General features: G+C 46.4%; 2 protein-coding genes across 4 annotated transcripts in view; one reads left to right on the top strand and one right to left on the bottom strand.

Moving 5' to 3' along the window:
* Positions 1-294: 294 nt before the first annotated feature.
* als2a (alsin Rho guanine nucleotide exchange factor ALS2 a) overlaps positions 295-18,073 on the bottom strand; it is a 92,320-nt gene continuing 74,541 nt past the window's right edge. For all 3 annotated transcript variants that reach the window (XM_071340707.1, XM_071340704.1, XM_071340706.1), the window contains 7 exons: positions 15,415-15,495; positions 13,677-13,853; positions 10,048-10,093; positions 7,498-7,559; positions 7,176-7,325; positions 6,175-6,271; positions 295-6,008 (listed from right to left, as the gene is read on the bottom strand). In XM_071340707.1, the coding sequence (XP_071196808.1) occupies positions 5,970-6,008; positions 6,175-6,271; positions 7,176-7,325; positions 7,498-7,559; positions 10,048-10,093; positions 13,677-13,853; positions 15,415-15,495 (652 nt within the window). In that variant the 3' untranslated portion in view covers positions 295-5,969. The remainder of the gene's footprint in view (positions 6,009-6,174; positions 6,272-7,175; positions 7,326-7,497; positions 7,560-10,047; positions 10,094-13,676; positions 13,854-15,414; positions 15,496-18,073) is intronic.
* LOC139539224 (putative uncharacterized protein ENSP00000383309) lies at positions 1,028-2,461 on the top strand. Its single transcript, XM_071342113.1, has one exon. It carries the CDS (start codon positions 1,028-1,030, stop codon positions 2,459-2,461), a length of 1,434 nt encoding a protein of 477 aa, XP_071198214.1.

The following is an 18,073-nucleotide window of genomic DNA, read 5'->3' as shown; positions in this document are numbered from 1 at the left end:
CTGACCTGTAGTATCCCCCCCACTACCCTGACCTGTAGTATCCCCCCCACTACCCTGACCTGTAGTATCCCCCCACTACCCTGACCTGTAGTATCCCCCCACTACCCTGACCTGTAGTATCCCCCCCTATACCCTGACCTGTAGTATCCCCCCACTACCCTGACCTGTAGTATCCCCCCACTACCCTGACCTGTAGTATCCCCCCACTACCCTGACCTGTAGTATCCCCCCCACTACCCTGACCTGTAGTATCCAATAGCTGTTTGTTCACATGGAAATTAAGTAATAAAACAATTTCTAGTCTCAGCCATTTATTTTATTGTCCTTTTTAAATAGTTGTCTTTTTGTTCAGAAACACATTTCATAATCAGATTTTATACATTTTAGTTAATGAAGTTTTAGAAACATATCACTGAGTGTTAAAAAATGTTAGTAATTTTGTCACAATAACAAACTCACATAGATCTGCTGGAATAAACAAGTTATGACATAGTGACCAGGTAAGCCTATCAGGTATGACATAGTGACCAGGGAAGCCTATCAGGGATGACATAGTGACCAGGGAAGCCTATCAGGGATGACATAGTGACCAGGGAAGCCTATCAGGGATGACATAGTGACCAGGTAAGCCTATCAGAGCCCTTCTCTGCATCCACCAGTCACGTTGTCTGTCCCCCTAATATGTTTCTCTGGCAGGTCCTCTGTTAAGATAGTCTATATATGTTCCCCTTTCTGTAACAGAATGCCCCTTTGTATGAATACAATCCCTTTATCAGGTTAAATTAACCTAGATTAACTTTTCCTAAACCCCGAGGAGTATCAATATTTCCAATGCATGATGAAATGTAACTTTGATCTCTCTCTCTCTCAAAATGCCATAAGGAGAATTTTTTATTGTCAGTCTAGTAGCAGCGTAGTAATATAAATGATACATTTTTTGTAAAAAAAAATTATAAGTCCACCATCATTTGCTTAAAGTGAAGTCTGTGTTAGTATTTGTTTCATGCCAGGCTTTTCTAACCAGCCAATGTCACGGCAGGCCTTCCTTACCAGACTGTCACGCCAGGCCTTCCTAACCAGACTTTCACGGCAGGCCTTCCAAACCAGACTGTCACGCCAGGCCTTCCTACCCAGACTGTCACGCCAGGCCTTCCTAACCAGACTGTCACGCCAGGCCTTCCTAACCAGACTATCACGCCAGGCCTTCCAAACCAGACTGTCACGCCAGGCCTTCCTAACCAGACTGTCACGCCAGGCCTTCCAAACCAGACTGTCACGCCAGGCCTTCCTAACCAGACTGTCACGCCAGGCCTTCCTAACCAGACTGTCACACAAAGCCTTCCTAACCAGACTGTCACGCCAGGCCTTCCAAACCAGACTGTCACGCCAGGCCTTCCTAACCAGACTGTCACACCAGGCCTTCCTAACCAGACTGTCACACCAGGCCTTCCTAACCAGACTGTCACGCCAGGCCTTCCTAACCAGACTGTCACGCCAGGCCTTCCTAACCAGACTGTCACACCAGGCCTTCCTAACCAGACTGTCACACCAGGCCTTCCTAACCAGACTGTCACGCCAGGCCTTCCTAACCAGACTGTCACGCCAGGCCTTCCTAACCAGACTGTCACGCCAAGCCTTCCTAACCAGACTGTCACGCCAGGCCTTCCTAACCAGACTGTCACACCAGGCCTTCCTAACCAGACTGTCACGCCAGGCCTTCCTAACCAGACTGTCACGCCAGGCCTTCCTAACCAGACTGTCACGCCAGGCCTTCCTAACCAGACTGTCACGCCAGGCCTTCCTAACCAGACTGTCACGCCAGGCCTTCCTAACCAGACTGTCACACCAGGCCTTCCTAACCAGACTGTCACGCCAGGCCTTCCAAACCAGACTGTCACACCAGGCCTTCCTAACCAGACTGTCACACCAGGCCTTCCTAACCAGACTGTCACACCAGGCCTTCCTAACCAGACTGTCACGCCAGGCCTTCCTAACCAGACTGTCACGCCAGGCCTTCCAAACCAGACTGTCACACCAGGCCTTCCTAACCAGACTGTCACGCCAGGCCTTCCTAACCAGACTGTCACGCCAGGCCTTCCTAACCAGACTGTCACGCCAGGCCTTCCTAACCAGACTGTCACGCCAGGCCTTCCTAACCAGACTGTCACGCCAGGCCTTCCTAACCAGACTGTCACGCCAGGCCTTCCTAACCAGACTGTCACGCCAGGCCTTCCTAACCAGACTGTCACGCCAGGCCTTCCTAACCAGACTGTCACGCCAGGCCTTCCTAACCAGACTGTCACACCAGGCCTTCCTAACCAGACTGTCACGCCAGGCCTTCCTAACCAGACTGTCACGCCAGGCCTTCCTAACCAGACTGTCACGCCAGGCCTTCCTAACCAGACTGTCACGCCAGGCCTTCCTAACCAGACTGTGTCACCGTATAAAGACACATCTATGAAGAGCCTTTATTAAATCTAAAAAGGGATCAATCATGAGAAACATATTTCTTAGTGATTTTATATTGGCTAACTATTAGCTTGGATTATTCAGTTAAACAATAATAGCAGTCTTGATTTAAGGCAGTCTACAGTGTCTAAACTACTAAGATAATGTAACACAGTACCCATACTAAGGCTGATAGGCTACCGATTAACATTGGGCCAGTAACCAGAAAAGGGTTTCTGGATTCAATCCCTGAGCCGACTAGGTGAAAAATGGGACCCCTGGACGTGACTCTCCGAGCGCGTCTCATGGGGAGGTGGGATATGCAAAAAACACCTCGTACAGGTTACATGCAGTGAAACAGGACAAATGTAGGTTCTCCCTAGTTGACCCTTATTCAAAGTGCTAACGTGTTACAACTCATATAACTCATTTAATAAAAAACTGTAACATAATCACAATAAAATATATACTACTTGATATATTTTTAAATATTCTATATTTTTCTCCTGATACATTTTTTTCGCTAACTATTTTGTAAACATTTTCCAGTGTCTTTCATGATTTTAAAATCTGTCTTTCCCTTATTAGAATGAGTTGGCACAATCCTATCAGTGTTAACGTAATCATTGCACATTCCAACTCAATGTGGAGTTTCCCAATAGTTGTCAGTTGCAAGAACCATGAAGATATTTCTGAGTCAGGATTAAAGAGAGTCAGGATTAAAGAGAGTCAGGATGAAAGAGAGTCAGGATTAAAGAGAGTCAGGATGAAAGAGAGTCGGGATGAAAGAGAGTCGGGATGAAAGAGAGTCGGGATGAAAGAGAGTCAGGATGAAAGAGAGTCAGGATGAAAGAGAGTCAGGGTTAAAGATAGTCAGGATGAAAGAGGGTCAGGATGAAAGAGAGTCAGGGTTAAAGATAGTCAGGATGAAAGAGGGTCAGGATTAAAGAGAGTCAGGATTAAAGATAGTCAGGATTAAAGATAGTCAGGATTAAAGATAGTCAGGATTAAAGATAGTCAGGATTAAAGATAGTCAGGATTATGGTTGCAAAGGGTTGGAAACTTTCTGGTAAATTCCCAGGATTTTTCCATGGGAGGTTAATCCCGGGAATTTTGCTTAAATTCATCAAAAAAAGGTTAGCTTATAACAGTGAACCTTCTTTGTGGGATACACATAAGGCAACTCTAGGTCGTGTGGCATATTTTGGTTAAACTATCCCCAATTCAATGGAATTGCAACCCTCTGCATGCACAGTGCATTCTCCCATCACATGTACAGCTGATTCTCAAGATCTTGCACACTAATGAGATGCTATTGAGCCCACACTACTACACTGTCTGAACCAAGGACTACATGCTTTCTGGTAAGTTTTGATTACAATACTGGGTGGGGGTGAATATATTTTATATGACATACATTATTTTTTGTTAACTAGTAAATAGTAGCCTACAGCAACGTGTGTTTAAATCATTTCAACTTGTTCACAATTTGTGGGCAGGGCAGTACGGATTTGTTCTCTTACATCTGCAAGCAGAGTCTGAACATCAGACTAGATGGCATTGTCTCCCTCAATCCTGCTATAGGTTTCAGGAGATTCAGGCTGCTTGGTCTAAAGTGGGAGGAGTCCTACCCTCACATCACACCCATTGGCTGTGCTGCTCATGCATTGAATCTGCTCCTCAAGGACATCATGGCACTGAAAACAATGGATACACTCTACAAGAGAGCCAAGGAAATGGTTAGGTATGTGAAGGGTCATCAAGTTATAGCAGCAATCTACCTCAACAAGCAAAGTGAGAAGAATAAGAGCACCACATTGAAGCTGCCCAGCAACACCCGTTGGGGTGGTGATGTCATGTCTGACAGTCTCCTGGAGGGGAAGGAGACTTTCCAAGAAATGGCCATATCACAGTCTGCCGATATGGACAGCCCCATCAAGAGGATCCTCCTGGATGATGTATTTTGGGAGAGAGTGGTAAGCAACCTGAAACTCCTGAAACCAACAGCAGTAGCCATGGCACGGATTGAGGAAGTCCACTTCCAAGCAAGGGCTTTGGGATGGAGATGCAATATGGCAGTGGTGCCAACATATCTCATCAGCCACCTGGTGGAAGGGACTTTGTGGATCTGAGGCTCTTTCCCCTGTTGCCTCCATCATCATCCAAATCCCACCAACATCAGCCGCCTCAGAGTGCAACTGGTCCTTGTTTGGGAACCCACACACCAAAGCAAGCAACATGCTGACCAATACAAGGGATGAAAAACTGGTGTCAATCCGGGCATATTTGAGGCTTTTTGAGCCTAACAACGAGCCATCCTCAACAAGGTTGGAAAGTGACAGTGAAGATGAGGCCTCAGAGTCTGATGTTCAAGAGGTGGACATTGAGGAGGTCCAGGAGAGAAGACATGGAAGCCTGAGAGGAAGACAACCAACGCTTTAGCTTCTAGGCTTTAGTTTCATTTTACAGATGTTGAAAATGTTTTTGGGAGATGCGATGGCTCATTGGGGATCATTCAATATTCCCTTTCTTTTGTTGTTCAGTGAAATCATCCCCATTTAATTAAAGTTCAATTCGTAACTAAAATATATATATTTTTTCTATTGGAAGGATTTAATCATTTGCAATTATGTCTACTTATAATAAGGTAAAAGGTTTATGTTTCTGTCTCCATATATGGTAAATATATCCAATGCAAAAAACATCTACATTGAAATGGTATTAATTACATTTGCATATATTTTCATTAATTCCCATATTTTCCCGTTAATTCCCACGTAAAGTTGCCACCTCTGAATATTCCCCAAAAAGTGCAACCCTAGTCAGGATAGAAGACAGTCTGGATTAAAGATAGTCAGTCAGAATAAAAGATAAACAGGTTTAAAAATAGTCAGTCAGGATTAAAAATAGTCAGTCAGGATTAAAGATAGTCAGTCAGGATTAAAGATAGTCAGTCAGGATTAAAGAGAGTCAGTCAGGATTAAAGAGAGTCAGTCAGGATTAAAGATAGTCAGTCAGGATTAAAGATAGTCAATCAGGATTAAAGATAGTCAGTCAGGATTAAAGATAGTCAGTCAGGATTAAAGATATTCAGGATAAAACAAAAAAAGTCTGTGATTCTTCAATCTTCAGGGTGGTTGCATTAAAGTTCCCTTTGTCATGAGGCAGCAGTACCTGAAATCTAGAACTCTCTTTTCACTGTATCTCTTAAACATTTAGTATACATTTGTCTAATTGTATTTATCATGCGCCGGCCTTTGATTGTTAATAATTGTTTCACAAATTCCTTTCGTGTACTTTGTATTGTTTTGCTACTTTTTGTGAAGGTAGGGTTACCTTGCAAAAGAGACGTCGGTCTCAACTGGACTTCCCTGTATAAATAATGGTAAAAAAAGAATAATGTCTTTAGCCAGGGGATAATCCATCTATAGACGGATTATCCGGTCGTCTGGATTCGACGGTATAAAAAATGGGACCCTCCGTTCGACCTCCGTTGTAGAAAGCAGTACACCTCCTCTTCACTATGTCGTCTTCTCCTGTTGGATCTGAAAACAGCAAGCCTGGATGGACAAGGACATGCCGAGAAAATAAGGCAATCAATGGACCCCTCGTAACAAATTCAGAAACTCTAATCAATAAATCCACATTCCAAACCAGAAAAGGAATATGTTCTTGAAGATAAATAGTTTGCTTGCTTCAGCTTGCGGGTAAAGTACTGAGTGTTACCTTCAGTGTGGTGAACATGAGTCCCAGCTCTCCGTGCTGCAGAGAGGGGTCCATTAGATCTTCTATCAAACTCACCTCAGCAGCCAGGTTCCTCATCCTAGAACAGGGACAAAGAATATCTTCACCTTGACGGGGACTGCAATGTAGGAAACTAGATTTATAACATGAAACTGTTGACTCTGCCTCCTGTCCTCAGTAGTAACAGTAGTAATGCCTCCTGTCCTCAGTAGTAATGTCTCCTGTCCTCAGTAGTAATGTCTCCTGTCCTCAGTAGTAATGCCTCCTGTCCTCAGTAGTAATGCCTCCTGTCCTCAGTAGTAATGCCTCCTGTCCTCAGTAGTAATGTCTCCTGTCCTCAGTAGTAATGTCTCCTGTCCTCAGTAGTAATGCCTCCTGTCCTCAGTAGTAATGTCTCCTGTCCTCAGTAGTAATTCCTCCTGTCCTCAGTAGTAATACCTCCTGTCCTCAGTAGTAATGCCTCCTATCCTCAGTAGTAATATCTCCTGTCCTCAGTAGTAATGTCTCCTGTCCTCAGTAGTAATGTCTCCTGTCCTCAGTAGTAATGTCTCCTGTCCTCAGTAGTAATTCCTCCTGTCCTCAGTAGTAATTCCTCCTGTCCTCAGTAGTAATTCCTCCTGTCCTCAGTAGTAATTCCTCCTGTCCTCAGTAGTAATTCCTCCTGTCCTCAGTAGTAATTCCTCCTGTCCTCGGTAGTAATTCCTCCTGTCCTCGGTAGTAATTCCTCCTGTCCTCAGTAGTAATTCCTCCTGTCCTCAGTAGTAATTCCTCATGTCCTCAGTACTAATTCATCCTGTCCTCAGTACTAATTCCTCCTGTCCTCAGTACTAATTCCTCCTGTCCTCAGTAGTAATGCCTCCTGTCCTCAGTAGTAATGCCTCCTGTCCTCAGTAGTAATGCCTCCTGTCCTCAGTAGTAATGCCTCCTGTCCTCAGTAGTAATGTCTCCTGTCCTCAGTAGTAACAGTAGTAATTCCTCCTTACCGTGCTCTAAGCACCACGTAGAGGAAGAGAGGTAAGAGGTCGTCCATGGACAACAGGAAGTTCACCTCTAGCAGGGCTCGTACTTCCTGGGTCAGCTCCTCAAAGGTACGCTGGATCACCTGCAGCTTGTCTGACGGGGTGAAGGTGGTGCTGCGAGAGGTAAACAAACACACAATGAGAGAGAGAAAATAGTTATTATACAAGATACAAGAATATATCTGCCTCCCAAATGGGCCCTGGTCAAAAGTAGTCAACTATAAAGGGAATGAGGGTCCATTTGGGAGGTTGACTGAGGGATATATCACACTGGAGCATCTCTTACCTGATCTGTTGTAAAGTCTCCACTGCAGAAACAAAGCAAGCATCTTTGGTGCTGGGAAGGACCTAATCGCAGAAATATATCAGAGGTTTGAGTAACAGACATTTATCAAGTGGACTACATTGATGAAAAGGGTATAGGACATGAAATATCAAGAGGGGGGAAAAGTCTCTGGGGGAAAATAGGGCACTATAACATCCCCTGTAGTAATACAGTAACAAGGTTTGTTTGTTATTAATCTCATGGGATCAAGCTACCTCGGGGGGGGATCAATCTACCTAGGGTGGGATCAAGCTACCTCGGGGGGGATCAAGCTACCTCGGGGGAGATCAAGCTACCTCGGGGGGGATCAAGCTACCTCGGGGGGGATCAAGCTACCTCGGGAGAGATCAAGCTACCTCGGGGGGGGATCAATCTACCTCGGGGGAGATCAAGCTACCTCGGGGGAGATCAAGCTACCTCGGGGGGATCAAGCTACCTCGGGGGGGGATCAAGCTACCTCGGGGGGATCAAGCTACCTCGGGGGAGATCAATCTACCTCGGGGGAGATCAAGCTACCTCGGGGGGGGGGAGATCAAGCTACCTCGGGGGGGGATCAAGCTACCTCGGGGGGGGGGATCAATCTACCTCGGGGGGGGGGGGGGGGGGAGATCAAGCTACCTCGGGGGAGATCAAGCTACCTCGGGGGGGGATCAAGCTACCTCGGGGGGGATCAAGCTACCTCGGGGGAGATCAAGCTACCTCGGGGGAGATCAAGCTACCTCGGGGGAGATCAAGCTACCTCGGGGGGGGGGATCAAGCTACCTCGGGGGGGGGGATCAAGCTACCTCGGGGGGGGGGATCAAGCTACATCGGGGGGGGGAGATCAATCTACCTCGGGGGGGATCAAGCTACCTCGGGGGAGATCAAGCTACCTCGGGGGAGATCAAGCTACCTCGGGGGAGATCAAGCTACCTCGGGGGAGTTCAAGCTACCTCGGGGGAGATCAAGCTACCTCGGGGGAGATCAATCTACCTCGGGGGAGATCAAGCTACCTCGGGAGGATCAAGCTACCTCGGGGGGGATCAAGCTACCTCGGGGGAGATCAACCTACCTCGGGTGGGATCAAGCTACCTCGGGTGGGATCAAGCTACCTCGGGTGGGATCAAGCTACCTCGGGTGGGATCAAGCTACCTCGGGTGGGATCAAGCTACCTCGGGGGGGGGTGGGGGGGGTGGGATCAAGCTACCTCGGGGGGGAGGATCAAGCTACCCCGGGTGGGATCAAGCTACCTCGGGGGGATCAATCTACCCCGGGTGGGATCAAGCTACCTCGGGGGGGATCAAGCTACCTCGTGGGGGGGGGGGGATCAAGCTACCTCGGGGGGGGGGGGGGGGGAGATCAAGCTACCTCAGGGGAGATCAAGCTACCTCGGGGGAGATCAAGCTACCTCGGGGGAGATCAAGCTACCTCTGGGGGGGGGGGGAATCAAGCTACCTCGGGGGAGATCAAGCTACCTCGGGGGGGATCAAGCTACCTCGGGGGGGATCAAGCTACCTCGGGGGGGATCAAGCTACCTCGGGGGGGGGGGAGATCAAGCTACCTCGGGGGAGATCAAGCTACCTCGGGGGAGATCAAGCTACCTCGGGGGAGATCAAGCTACCTCGGGAGAGATCAAGCTACTTCGGGGGGGATCAAGCAACCTCGGTTGGGATCAAGCTACCTCGGGTGGGATCAAGCTACCTCGGGTGGGATCAAGCTACCTCGGGGGGGGGGGGGGGGGGGTGGGATCAAGCTACCTCGGGGGGGGGGAGGATCAAGCTACCCCGGGTGGGATCAAGCTACCTCGGGGGGATCAATCTACCCCGGGTGGGATCAAGCTACCTCGGGGGGGATCAAGCTACCTCGTGGGGGGGGGGGGGATCAAGCTACCTCGGGGGGGGGGGGGGGGGGGGGAGATCAAGCTACCTCAGGGGAGATCAAGCTACCTCTGGGGGGGGGGGGATCAAGCTACCTCGGGGGAGATCAAGCTACCTCGGGGGGGATCAAGCTACCTCGGGGGGGATCAAGCTACTTCGGGGGGGGATCAAGCAACCTCGGTTGGGATCAAGCTACCTCGGGTGGGATCAAGCTACCTCGGGGGGGATCAAGCTACCTCGGGGGGGATCAAGCTACCTCGGGGGGGATCAAGCTACCTCGGGTAGGATCAAGCTACCTCGGGGGGGGATCAATCTACCTCGGGGGGGATCAATCTACCTCGGGTGGGATCAATCTACCTCGGGTGGGATCAATCTACCTCGGGTGGGATCAATCTACCTCGGGTGGGATCAATCTACCTCGGGTGGGATCAATCTACCTCAGGTGGGGATCAATCTACCTCGGGGAGGATCAAGCTACCTCAGAAGATCAAAGATCACAGATTTCCTAGAAGAGCTAAAGAGGATCAACTGCATGAGGACAAAGAGTTACATATGGGTAAAAGCAAGATGGATTCTAAGAGATGGTTCAGAAGACTGGAGGGAAGCAGGAAAGACCTGTCACATAAGAAGAAGAGTGTAGAGATCTAGAGCCCACCTGCTGTTTCTCTCCCAACACAGATACGGAGACAGGCCAGAACTTCCTGGGAGATAATCACAGAAGGTTGACAGTGATAATCACAGAATGTTGACATTAATAAACACAGAAGGTTCAGATAATCACAGAAGGTTGACAGTAATAATCACAGAAGGTTGACAGTAATAATCACAGAGGGTTGACAGTAATAATCACAGAGGGTTGACAGTAATAATCACAGAGGGTTGACAGTAATAATCACAGAAGGTTGACATTAATAATCACAGAAGGTTGACAGTAATAATCACAGAAGGTTGACATTAATAATCACAGAAGGTTCAGATAATCACAGAAGGTTGACAGTAATAATCACAGAAGGTTGACAGTAATAATCACAGAAGGTTGACAGTAATATTCACAGAGGGTTGACAGTAATAATCACAGAAGGTTGACAGTAATAATCACAGAGGGTTGACCGTAATAATCACAGAAGGTTAACATTAATAATCACAGAAGGTTGACAGTAATAATCACAGAAGGTTGACATTAATAATCACAGAGGGTTGACATTAATAATCACAACGGGTTGACAGTAATAATCACAGAGGGTTGACAGTAATAATCACAGAAGGTTGACAGTAATAATCACAACGGGTTGACAGTAATAATCACAGAGGGTTGACAGTAATAATCACAGAAGGTTGACAGTAATAATCACAACGGGTTGACAGTAATAATCACAGAGGGTTGACAGTAATAATCACAGAAGGTTGACAGTAATAATCACAGAAGGTTGACAGTAATTATCACAGAGGGTTGACAGTAATAATCACAGAAGGTTGACAGTAATATTCACAGAGGGTTGACTGTAATAATCACAACGGGTTGACAGTAATAATCACAGAGGGTTGACAGTAATAATCACAGAAGGTTGACAGTAATAATCACAGAAGGTTGACAGTAATAATCACAGAGGGTTGACAGTAATAATCACAGAGGGTTGACAGTAATAATCACAGGTTGTTTTTACCATAAAGAGGGACAGAGGATCAGTCACTGATCAGTGTACAGAGAACAATACAGCTGTAGTTAACAAGACACTGTGTTGGTGTAATATCTGTCTGCTGCTGAGTAGATACAGCTGTAGTTAACAAGACACTGTGTTGGTGTAATATCTGTCTGCTGCTGAGTAGATACAGCTGTAGTTAACAAGACACTGTGTTGGTGTAATATCTGTCTGCTGCTGAGTAGATACAGCTGTAAGACGGTGTGTGAGTGTGCGCTTGTGAGTGTGCGCTTGTGTGTGTGTGTGTGTGTGTGTGTGTGTGTGTGTGTGTGTGTGTGTGTGTGTGTGTGTGTGTGTGTGTGTGTGTGTGTGTGTGTGTGTGTGTGTGTGTGTGTTAGGGTTGGGCACAATGTTCCCTCTAAACTGTGCACGTGGGCGGGCATGCAGTAGCTCCGAGCACAGAAGAAATATCAGCCCATGGAGAGAAGCATGAGATTGAATTTCACTCAACTTCCTAGTGTTTTACCTGTTAGTAAACACTATCAACGTTTCCCTTTACTGTGGAAAATGTGATGCAATGTTATTCACTTTCAATGCAACATACCGAAACAAAACTAACTATGCAAGAGATTTTGTTGTAGGCAGAACACATCGGAGTAGGATTCTACTGCGCACTACTCAGCCCGTACTCTACACAGACGGTGCGGCATAACCAATCAGAGCTTCAGTAGGCCTATATGCAAATAGACCATTGCCATATATATGTATCTGTGCCATTTACTTTGAACTGGACTGTGTTTACAGCATGAGCGTTCGTGAGTAGAAGAGCTTGTTTTGAGATCAAAGCAAGAGCTGCATGTAGCCAAACGTGAACATTTGTTCATATTCTTTGCTAGTTAGTGAGTTATTATCCCAGTTGTAGATCATCTGTAGTCAACAATAGGGGAGTGATTGCTTCCTACAAGAGCACAAAACGTCTACATTTCTAGACATCTTTGAAAAGGGAGTCAAGAAAATAGCTTTTTTTTGTCTTAATGTGGCAGTGTTGTATTTTGAGACAGGCTTGAATAAGCTAAGTAGCCAATAGGCAGAGGGTAGCATAATTTGTCTGATTCTCTGTAATAATGGTAATAATAATAAAATGATTATATGGTAATAATAATAAAATGATTATATGGTAATAATTATAAAATGATTATATTATAATAATTATCTCGGAAGGTAAAGCGGTTGGCACCTGATTTTTTTTCTACTAGCACTGACTTTGTTGATAACTACTTTGTTGAGGAAAATATGTACTTCGTACGATTGTGATGTGTTATTGTCTCACCTAGCTATCTTAAGATGAATGTACTAATTGTAAGTCGCTCTGGATAAGAGTGAAATGACTAAGATGTACAGTGCATTCGGAAAGTATTCAGACCCTTCGCTATGAGACTCAAAATTGAGCTCAGGTGCATCCTGTTTCCATTGATCATCCTTGAGATGTTTCTACAACTTGATTATTGGAGTGGTAAATTAAATGTATTGGACTTGAATTGGAAAGGCACACACCTGTCTATATAAGGTCCCACAGTTGACAGTGAATGTCAGAGCAAAAACCAAGCCATGAGGTCGAAGGAATTGTCCGTAGAGCTCCGAGACAGGATTGTGTCCAGGCACAGATCTGGGAAAGGATACCAAAAAATTCCTGCAGCATTGAAGGTCCCCAAGAACACAGTGGACTCCAGCACACAGCCAAGACAACGCAGGAGTGGCTTTGGGACAAGTCTCTGAATGTCCTTGAGTGGCCCAGCCAGAGCCCGGACTTGAACCCAATCAAACATTTCTGGAGAGACCTGAAAATAGCTGTGCAGCAACGCTCCCCATCCAACCTAACAGAGCTTGAGAGGATCTGCAGAGAAGAATGGGAGAAACTCCCCAAATACAGGTGTGCCAAGCTTGTAGCGTCAAACCCAAGAAGACTTGAGGTTGTAATCACTGCCAAAGGTGCTTCAACAAAGTACTGAGTAAAGGGTCTGAATACTTATGTAAATGTGATATTTCCTTCTTTTCTTTTATATATATAAATGTGCAAAAATGTCTAAACCTGTTTTTGCTTTGTCATTATGGGGTATTGTGATGCCATCATGGGGTATTGTAATGTCATCATGGGGTATTGTGATGTCATCATGGGGTATTGTGATGTCATCATGGGGTATTGTGATGTCACCATGGGGTATTGTGATGTCACCATGGGGTATTGTGTATAGATTGATGAGGGGGAAAAAACTATTAAATAAGGCTGTAATGTAACAAAATGTGTAAAAAGTCAAGGGGTCTGAATACTTTCCAAATGCACTGTATATTTAAACTGTTCTGGCGAACTACGTTAAAACTTCATAATGTAAAATAATGTGACAGGTGACACGAAGAACGCGATCTGCTTTGTCTCCTAATGTATTGCACAAGTTGACTGCAGCTACTAACTTAAAAAGCAGATACAAATATTAAAATGTATTGAAAAACTTCAGATAAATCGTTTCAACGGTATTGAAAAAACCTCCCCATTTCCAAATACCCCGGTATATCCGGTATACCGCCCAAGACTAGTGTGTCTGTGTGCTGGTATTTGCGGGTGCCTCCGTATTTAGCCATCACTTACTGCAGGACCCCCAGGAAGGCCAGCAGGCCCAGGTCAGGCTGTTTGTTGAGCCTCAGGACACAGTCCCAGTACACCTCCTCCTCTCTCTCCTTGTCCAGGGCATACAGGGTGAACAGAGGAGGGTACAGCCTGGGCAGCAGGACTGGTAGTAGTAGAGTGGAGCTACTCACCACCAAGCTACCATAAAGGACAGGAGGGAGGGAGTGGCACACAACACAGACACACACACACACACACACACACACACACACACACACAGACAGACACACAAACACACACACACACACAGAGAGACGGTGGAAAGGTAGGGCAGGGAGGGATCCACACAGAGGAAGAGGACTAATTATATTATATTAATATACAGAAGTAAAAAGTCTGAATACAGGAAGCTGACTGACAGACTGATCTGACCAAGGCAGACTGATCTGACCAAGGCAGACTGATCTGACCAAGGCAGACTGATCTGACCAAGGCAGACTGATCTGACCAAGGCAGACTGATCTGACCAAGACAGACTGATCTGACCAAGACAGACTGATCTGACCAAGACAGACTGATCTGACCAAGGCAGACTGATCTGACCAAGGCAGACTGATCTGACCAAGGCAGACTGATCTGACCAAGACAGACTGATCTGACCAAGACAGACTGATCTGACCAAGACAGACTGATCTGACCAAGGCAGACTGATCTGACCAAGGCAGACTAATCTGACCAAGGCAGACTAATCTGACCATGGCAGACTGATCTGAACAAGGCAGACTGATCTGAACAAGGCAGACTGATCTGACCAGGACAGACTGATCTGACCATGACATACTGATCTGACCATGACAGACTGATCTAACCATGACAGACTGATCTGACCAAGGCAGACTGATCTGACCAAGACCAAGACAGACTGATCTGACCAAGACAGACTGATCTGACCAAGGCAGACTGATCTGACCAAGGCAGACTGATCTGACCAAGACAGACTGATCTGACCAAGACAGACTGATCTGACCAAGACAGACTGATCTGACCAAGACCAAGACAGACTGATCTGACCAAGGCAGACTGATCTGACCAAGACAGACTGATCTGACCAAGACAGACTGATCTGACCAAGACAGACTGATCTGACCAAGACCAAGACAGACTGATCTGACCAAGACAGACTGATCTGACCAAGACAGACTGATCTGACCAAGACCAAGACAGACTGATCTGACCAAGACAGACTGATCTGACCAAGACAGACTGATCTGACCAAGACCAAGACAGACTGATCTGACCAAGGCAGACTGATCTGACCAAGACAGACTGATCTGACCAAGACAGACTGATCTGACCAAGACAGACTGATCTGACCAAGGCAGACTGATCTGACCAAGGCAGACTGATCTGACCAAGACAGACTGATCTGACCAAGACAGACTGATCTGACCAAGACAGACTGATCTGACCAAGACAGACTGATCTGACCAAGACAGACACCCTATTCTAGGCAGTCACGCCCAACATGTTGTTTATTGTAATTTTGCTGGTCCAAAAATATTATTCAGCTGTGTGTGTGTGTGTGTGTGTGTGTGTGTGTGTGTGTGTGTGTGTGTGTGTGTGTGTGTGTGTGTGTGTGTGTGTGTGACAGTAAACACTAACAAAGCCATGCACTATATACAGTAATATAACGTCAATCATTTGGATTGCAGAACCATGACTGTGACTGTAGAGGGCGCTGTAGAAAGTGTAGACTCACCCTTGCTGGTCTGTTTCTGAGGATCCTTTGTGGTCAGCGTGAATAACACCTCCCTCTTCAGGGAGGTCAGGGAACAGAAACCTGGACAACACAAGAGAGGATGAGGTGAGACAGAAACCTGGACAACACAGAGAGGATGAGGGGAGACAGAAACCTGGACAACACAGAGGATGAGGGGAGACAGAAACCTGGACAACACAGAAAGGATGAGGGGAGACAGAAACCTGGACAACACAGAGGATGAGGGGAGACAGAAACCCGGACAACACAGAGGATGAGGGGAGACAGAAACCCGGACAACACAGAGAGGATGAGGGGAGACAGAAACCCAGACAACACAGAGAGGATGAGGTGAGACAGAAACCCGGACAACACAGAGGATGAGGGGAGACAGAAACCCGGACAACACAGAGAGGATGAGGTGAGACAGAAACCCGGACAACACAGAGAGGATGAGGGGAGACAGAAACCTAGACAACACAGAGAGGATGAGGTGAGACAGAAACCTGGACAACACAGAGAGGATGAGGGGAGACAGAAACCTGGACAACACAGAGAGGATGAGGGGAGACAGAAACCTGGACAACACAGAGAGGATGAGGGGAGACAGAAACCTGGACAACACAGAGAGGATGAGGGGAGACAGAAACCTGGACAACACAGAGAGGATGAGGGGAGACAGAAACCTGGACAACACAGAGAGGATGAGGGGAGACAGAAACCTGGACAACACAGAGAGGATGAGGGGAGACAGAAACCTGGACAACACAGAGAGGATGAGGGGAGACAGAAACCTGGACAACACAGAGAGGATGAGGTGAGACAGAAACCTGGACAACACAGAGAGGATGAGGGGAGACAGAAACCTGGACAACACAGAGAGGATGAGGGGAGACAGAAACCTGGACAACACAGAGAGGATGAGGGGAGACAGAAACCTGGACAACACAGAGAGGATGAGGGGAGACAGAAACCTGGACAACACAGAGAGGATGAGGGGAGACAGAAACCTGGACAACCAGAGAGGGTGAGGGGAGACAGAAACCTGGACAACACAGAGAGGATGAGGGGAGACAGAAACCTGGACAACACAGAGAGGATGAGGGGAGACAGAAACCCGGACAACACAGAGAGGATGAGGTGAGACAGAAACCCGGACAACACAGAGAGGATGAGGTGAGACAGAAACCCGGACAACACAGAGAGGATGAGGGGAGACAGAAACCTGGACAAGACAGAGAGGGTGTACATCTAGTGTACTGTACCAGTAACATCTAGTGTACTGTACCTGTAGCATCTAGTGTACTGTACCTGTAACATCTAGTGTACTGTACCTGTAACATCTAGTGTACTGTACCTGTAGCATCTAGTGTACTGTACCTGTAGCATCTAGTGTACTGTACCTGTAGCATCTAGTGTACTGTACCTGTAACATCTAGTGTACTGTACCTGTAGCATCTAGTGTACTGTACCTGTAGCATCTAGTGTACTGTACCTGTAGCATCTAGTGTACTGTACCTGTAACATCTAGTGTACTGTACCTGTAGCATCTAGTGTACTGTACCTGTAGCATCTAGTGTACTGTACCTGTAGCATCTAGTGTACTGTACCTGTAGCATCTAGTGTACTGTACCTGTAGCATCTAGTGTACTGTACCTGTAGCATCTAGTGTACTGTACCTGTAACATCTAGTGTACTGTACCTGTAACATCTAGTGTACTGTACCTGTAACATCTAGTGTACTGTACCTGTAGCATCTAGTGTACTGTACCTGTAACATCTAGTGTACTGTACCTGTAACATCTAGTGTACTGTACCTGTAGCATCTAGTGTACTGTACCTGTAACATCTAGTGTACTGTACCTGTAACATCTAGTGTACTGTACCTGTAGCATCTAGTGTACTGTACCTGTAACATCTAGTGTACTGTACCTGTAGCATCTAGTGTACTGTACCTGTAACATCTAGTGTACTGTACCTGTAACATCTAGTGTACTGTACCTGTAGCATCTAGTGTACTGTACCTGTAACATCTAGTGTACTGTACCTGTAACATCTAGTGTACTGTACCTGTAATATCGTACTGTACCTGTAACATCTAGTCTACTGTACCTGTAACATCTAGTGTACTGTACCTGTAACATCTAGTGTACTGTACCTGTAGCATCTAGTGTACTGTACCTGTAACATCTAGTGTACTGTACCTGTAACATCTAGTGTACTGTACCTGTAACATCTAGTGTACTGTACCTGTAGCATCTAGTGTACTGTACCTGTAACATCTAGTGTACTGTACCTGTAGCATCTAGTGTACTGTACCTGTAACATCTAGTGTACTGTACCTGTAACATCTAGTGTACTGTACCTGTAACATCTAGTGTACTGTACCTGTAACATCTAGTGTACTGTACCTGTAGCATCTAGTGTACTGTACCTGTAACATCTAGTGTACTGTACCTGTAGCATCTAGTGTACTGTACCTGTAGCATCTAGTGTACTGTACCTGTAACATCTAGTGTACTGTACCTGTAGCATCTAGTGTACTGTACCTGTAACATCTAGTGTACTGTACCTGTAGCATCTAGTGTACTGTACCTGTAGCATCTAGTGTACTGTACCTGTAGCATCTAGTGTACTGTACCTGTAACATCTAGTGTAC

Source organism: Salvelinus alpinus, chromosome 14 (assembly GCF_045679555.1).
Source record: "Salvelinus alpinus chromosome 14, SLU_Salpinus.1, whole genome shotgun sequence".
In the NCBI taxonomy this organism is placed as follows: domain Eukaryota; kingdom Metazoa; phylum Chordata; class Actinopteri; order Salmoniformes; family Salmonidae; genus Salvelinus; species Salvelinus alpinus.
Note: the sequence above shows the minus strand (reverse complement) of the source record. Positions and strands in the feature narration are given on the sequence as shown.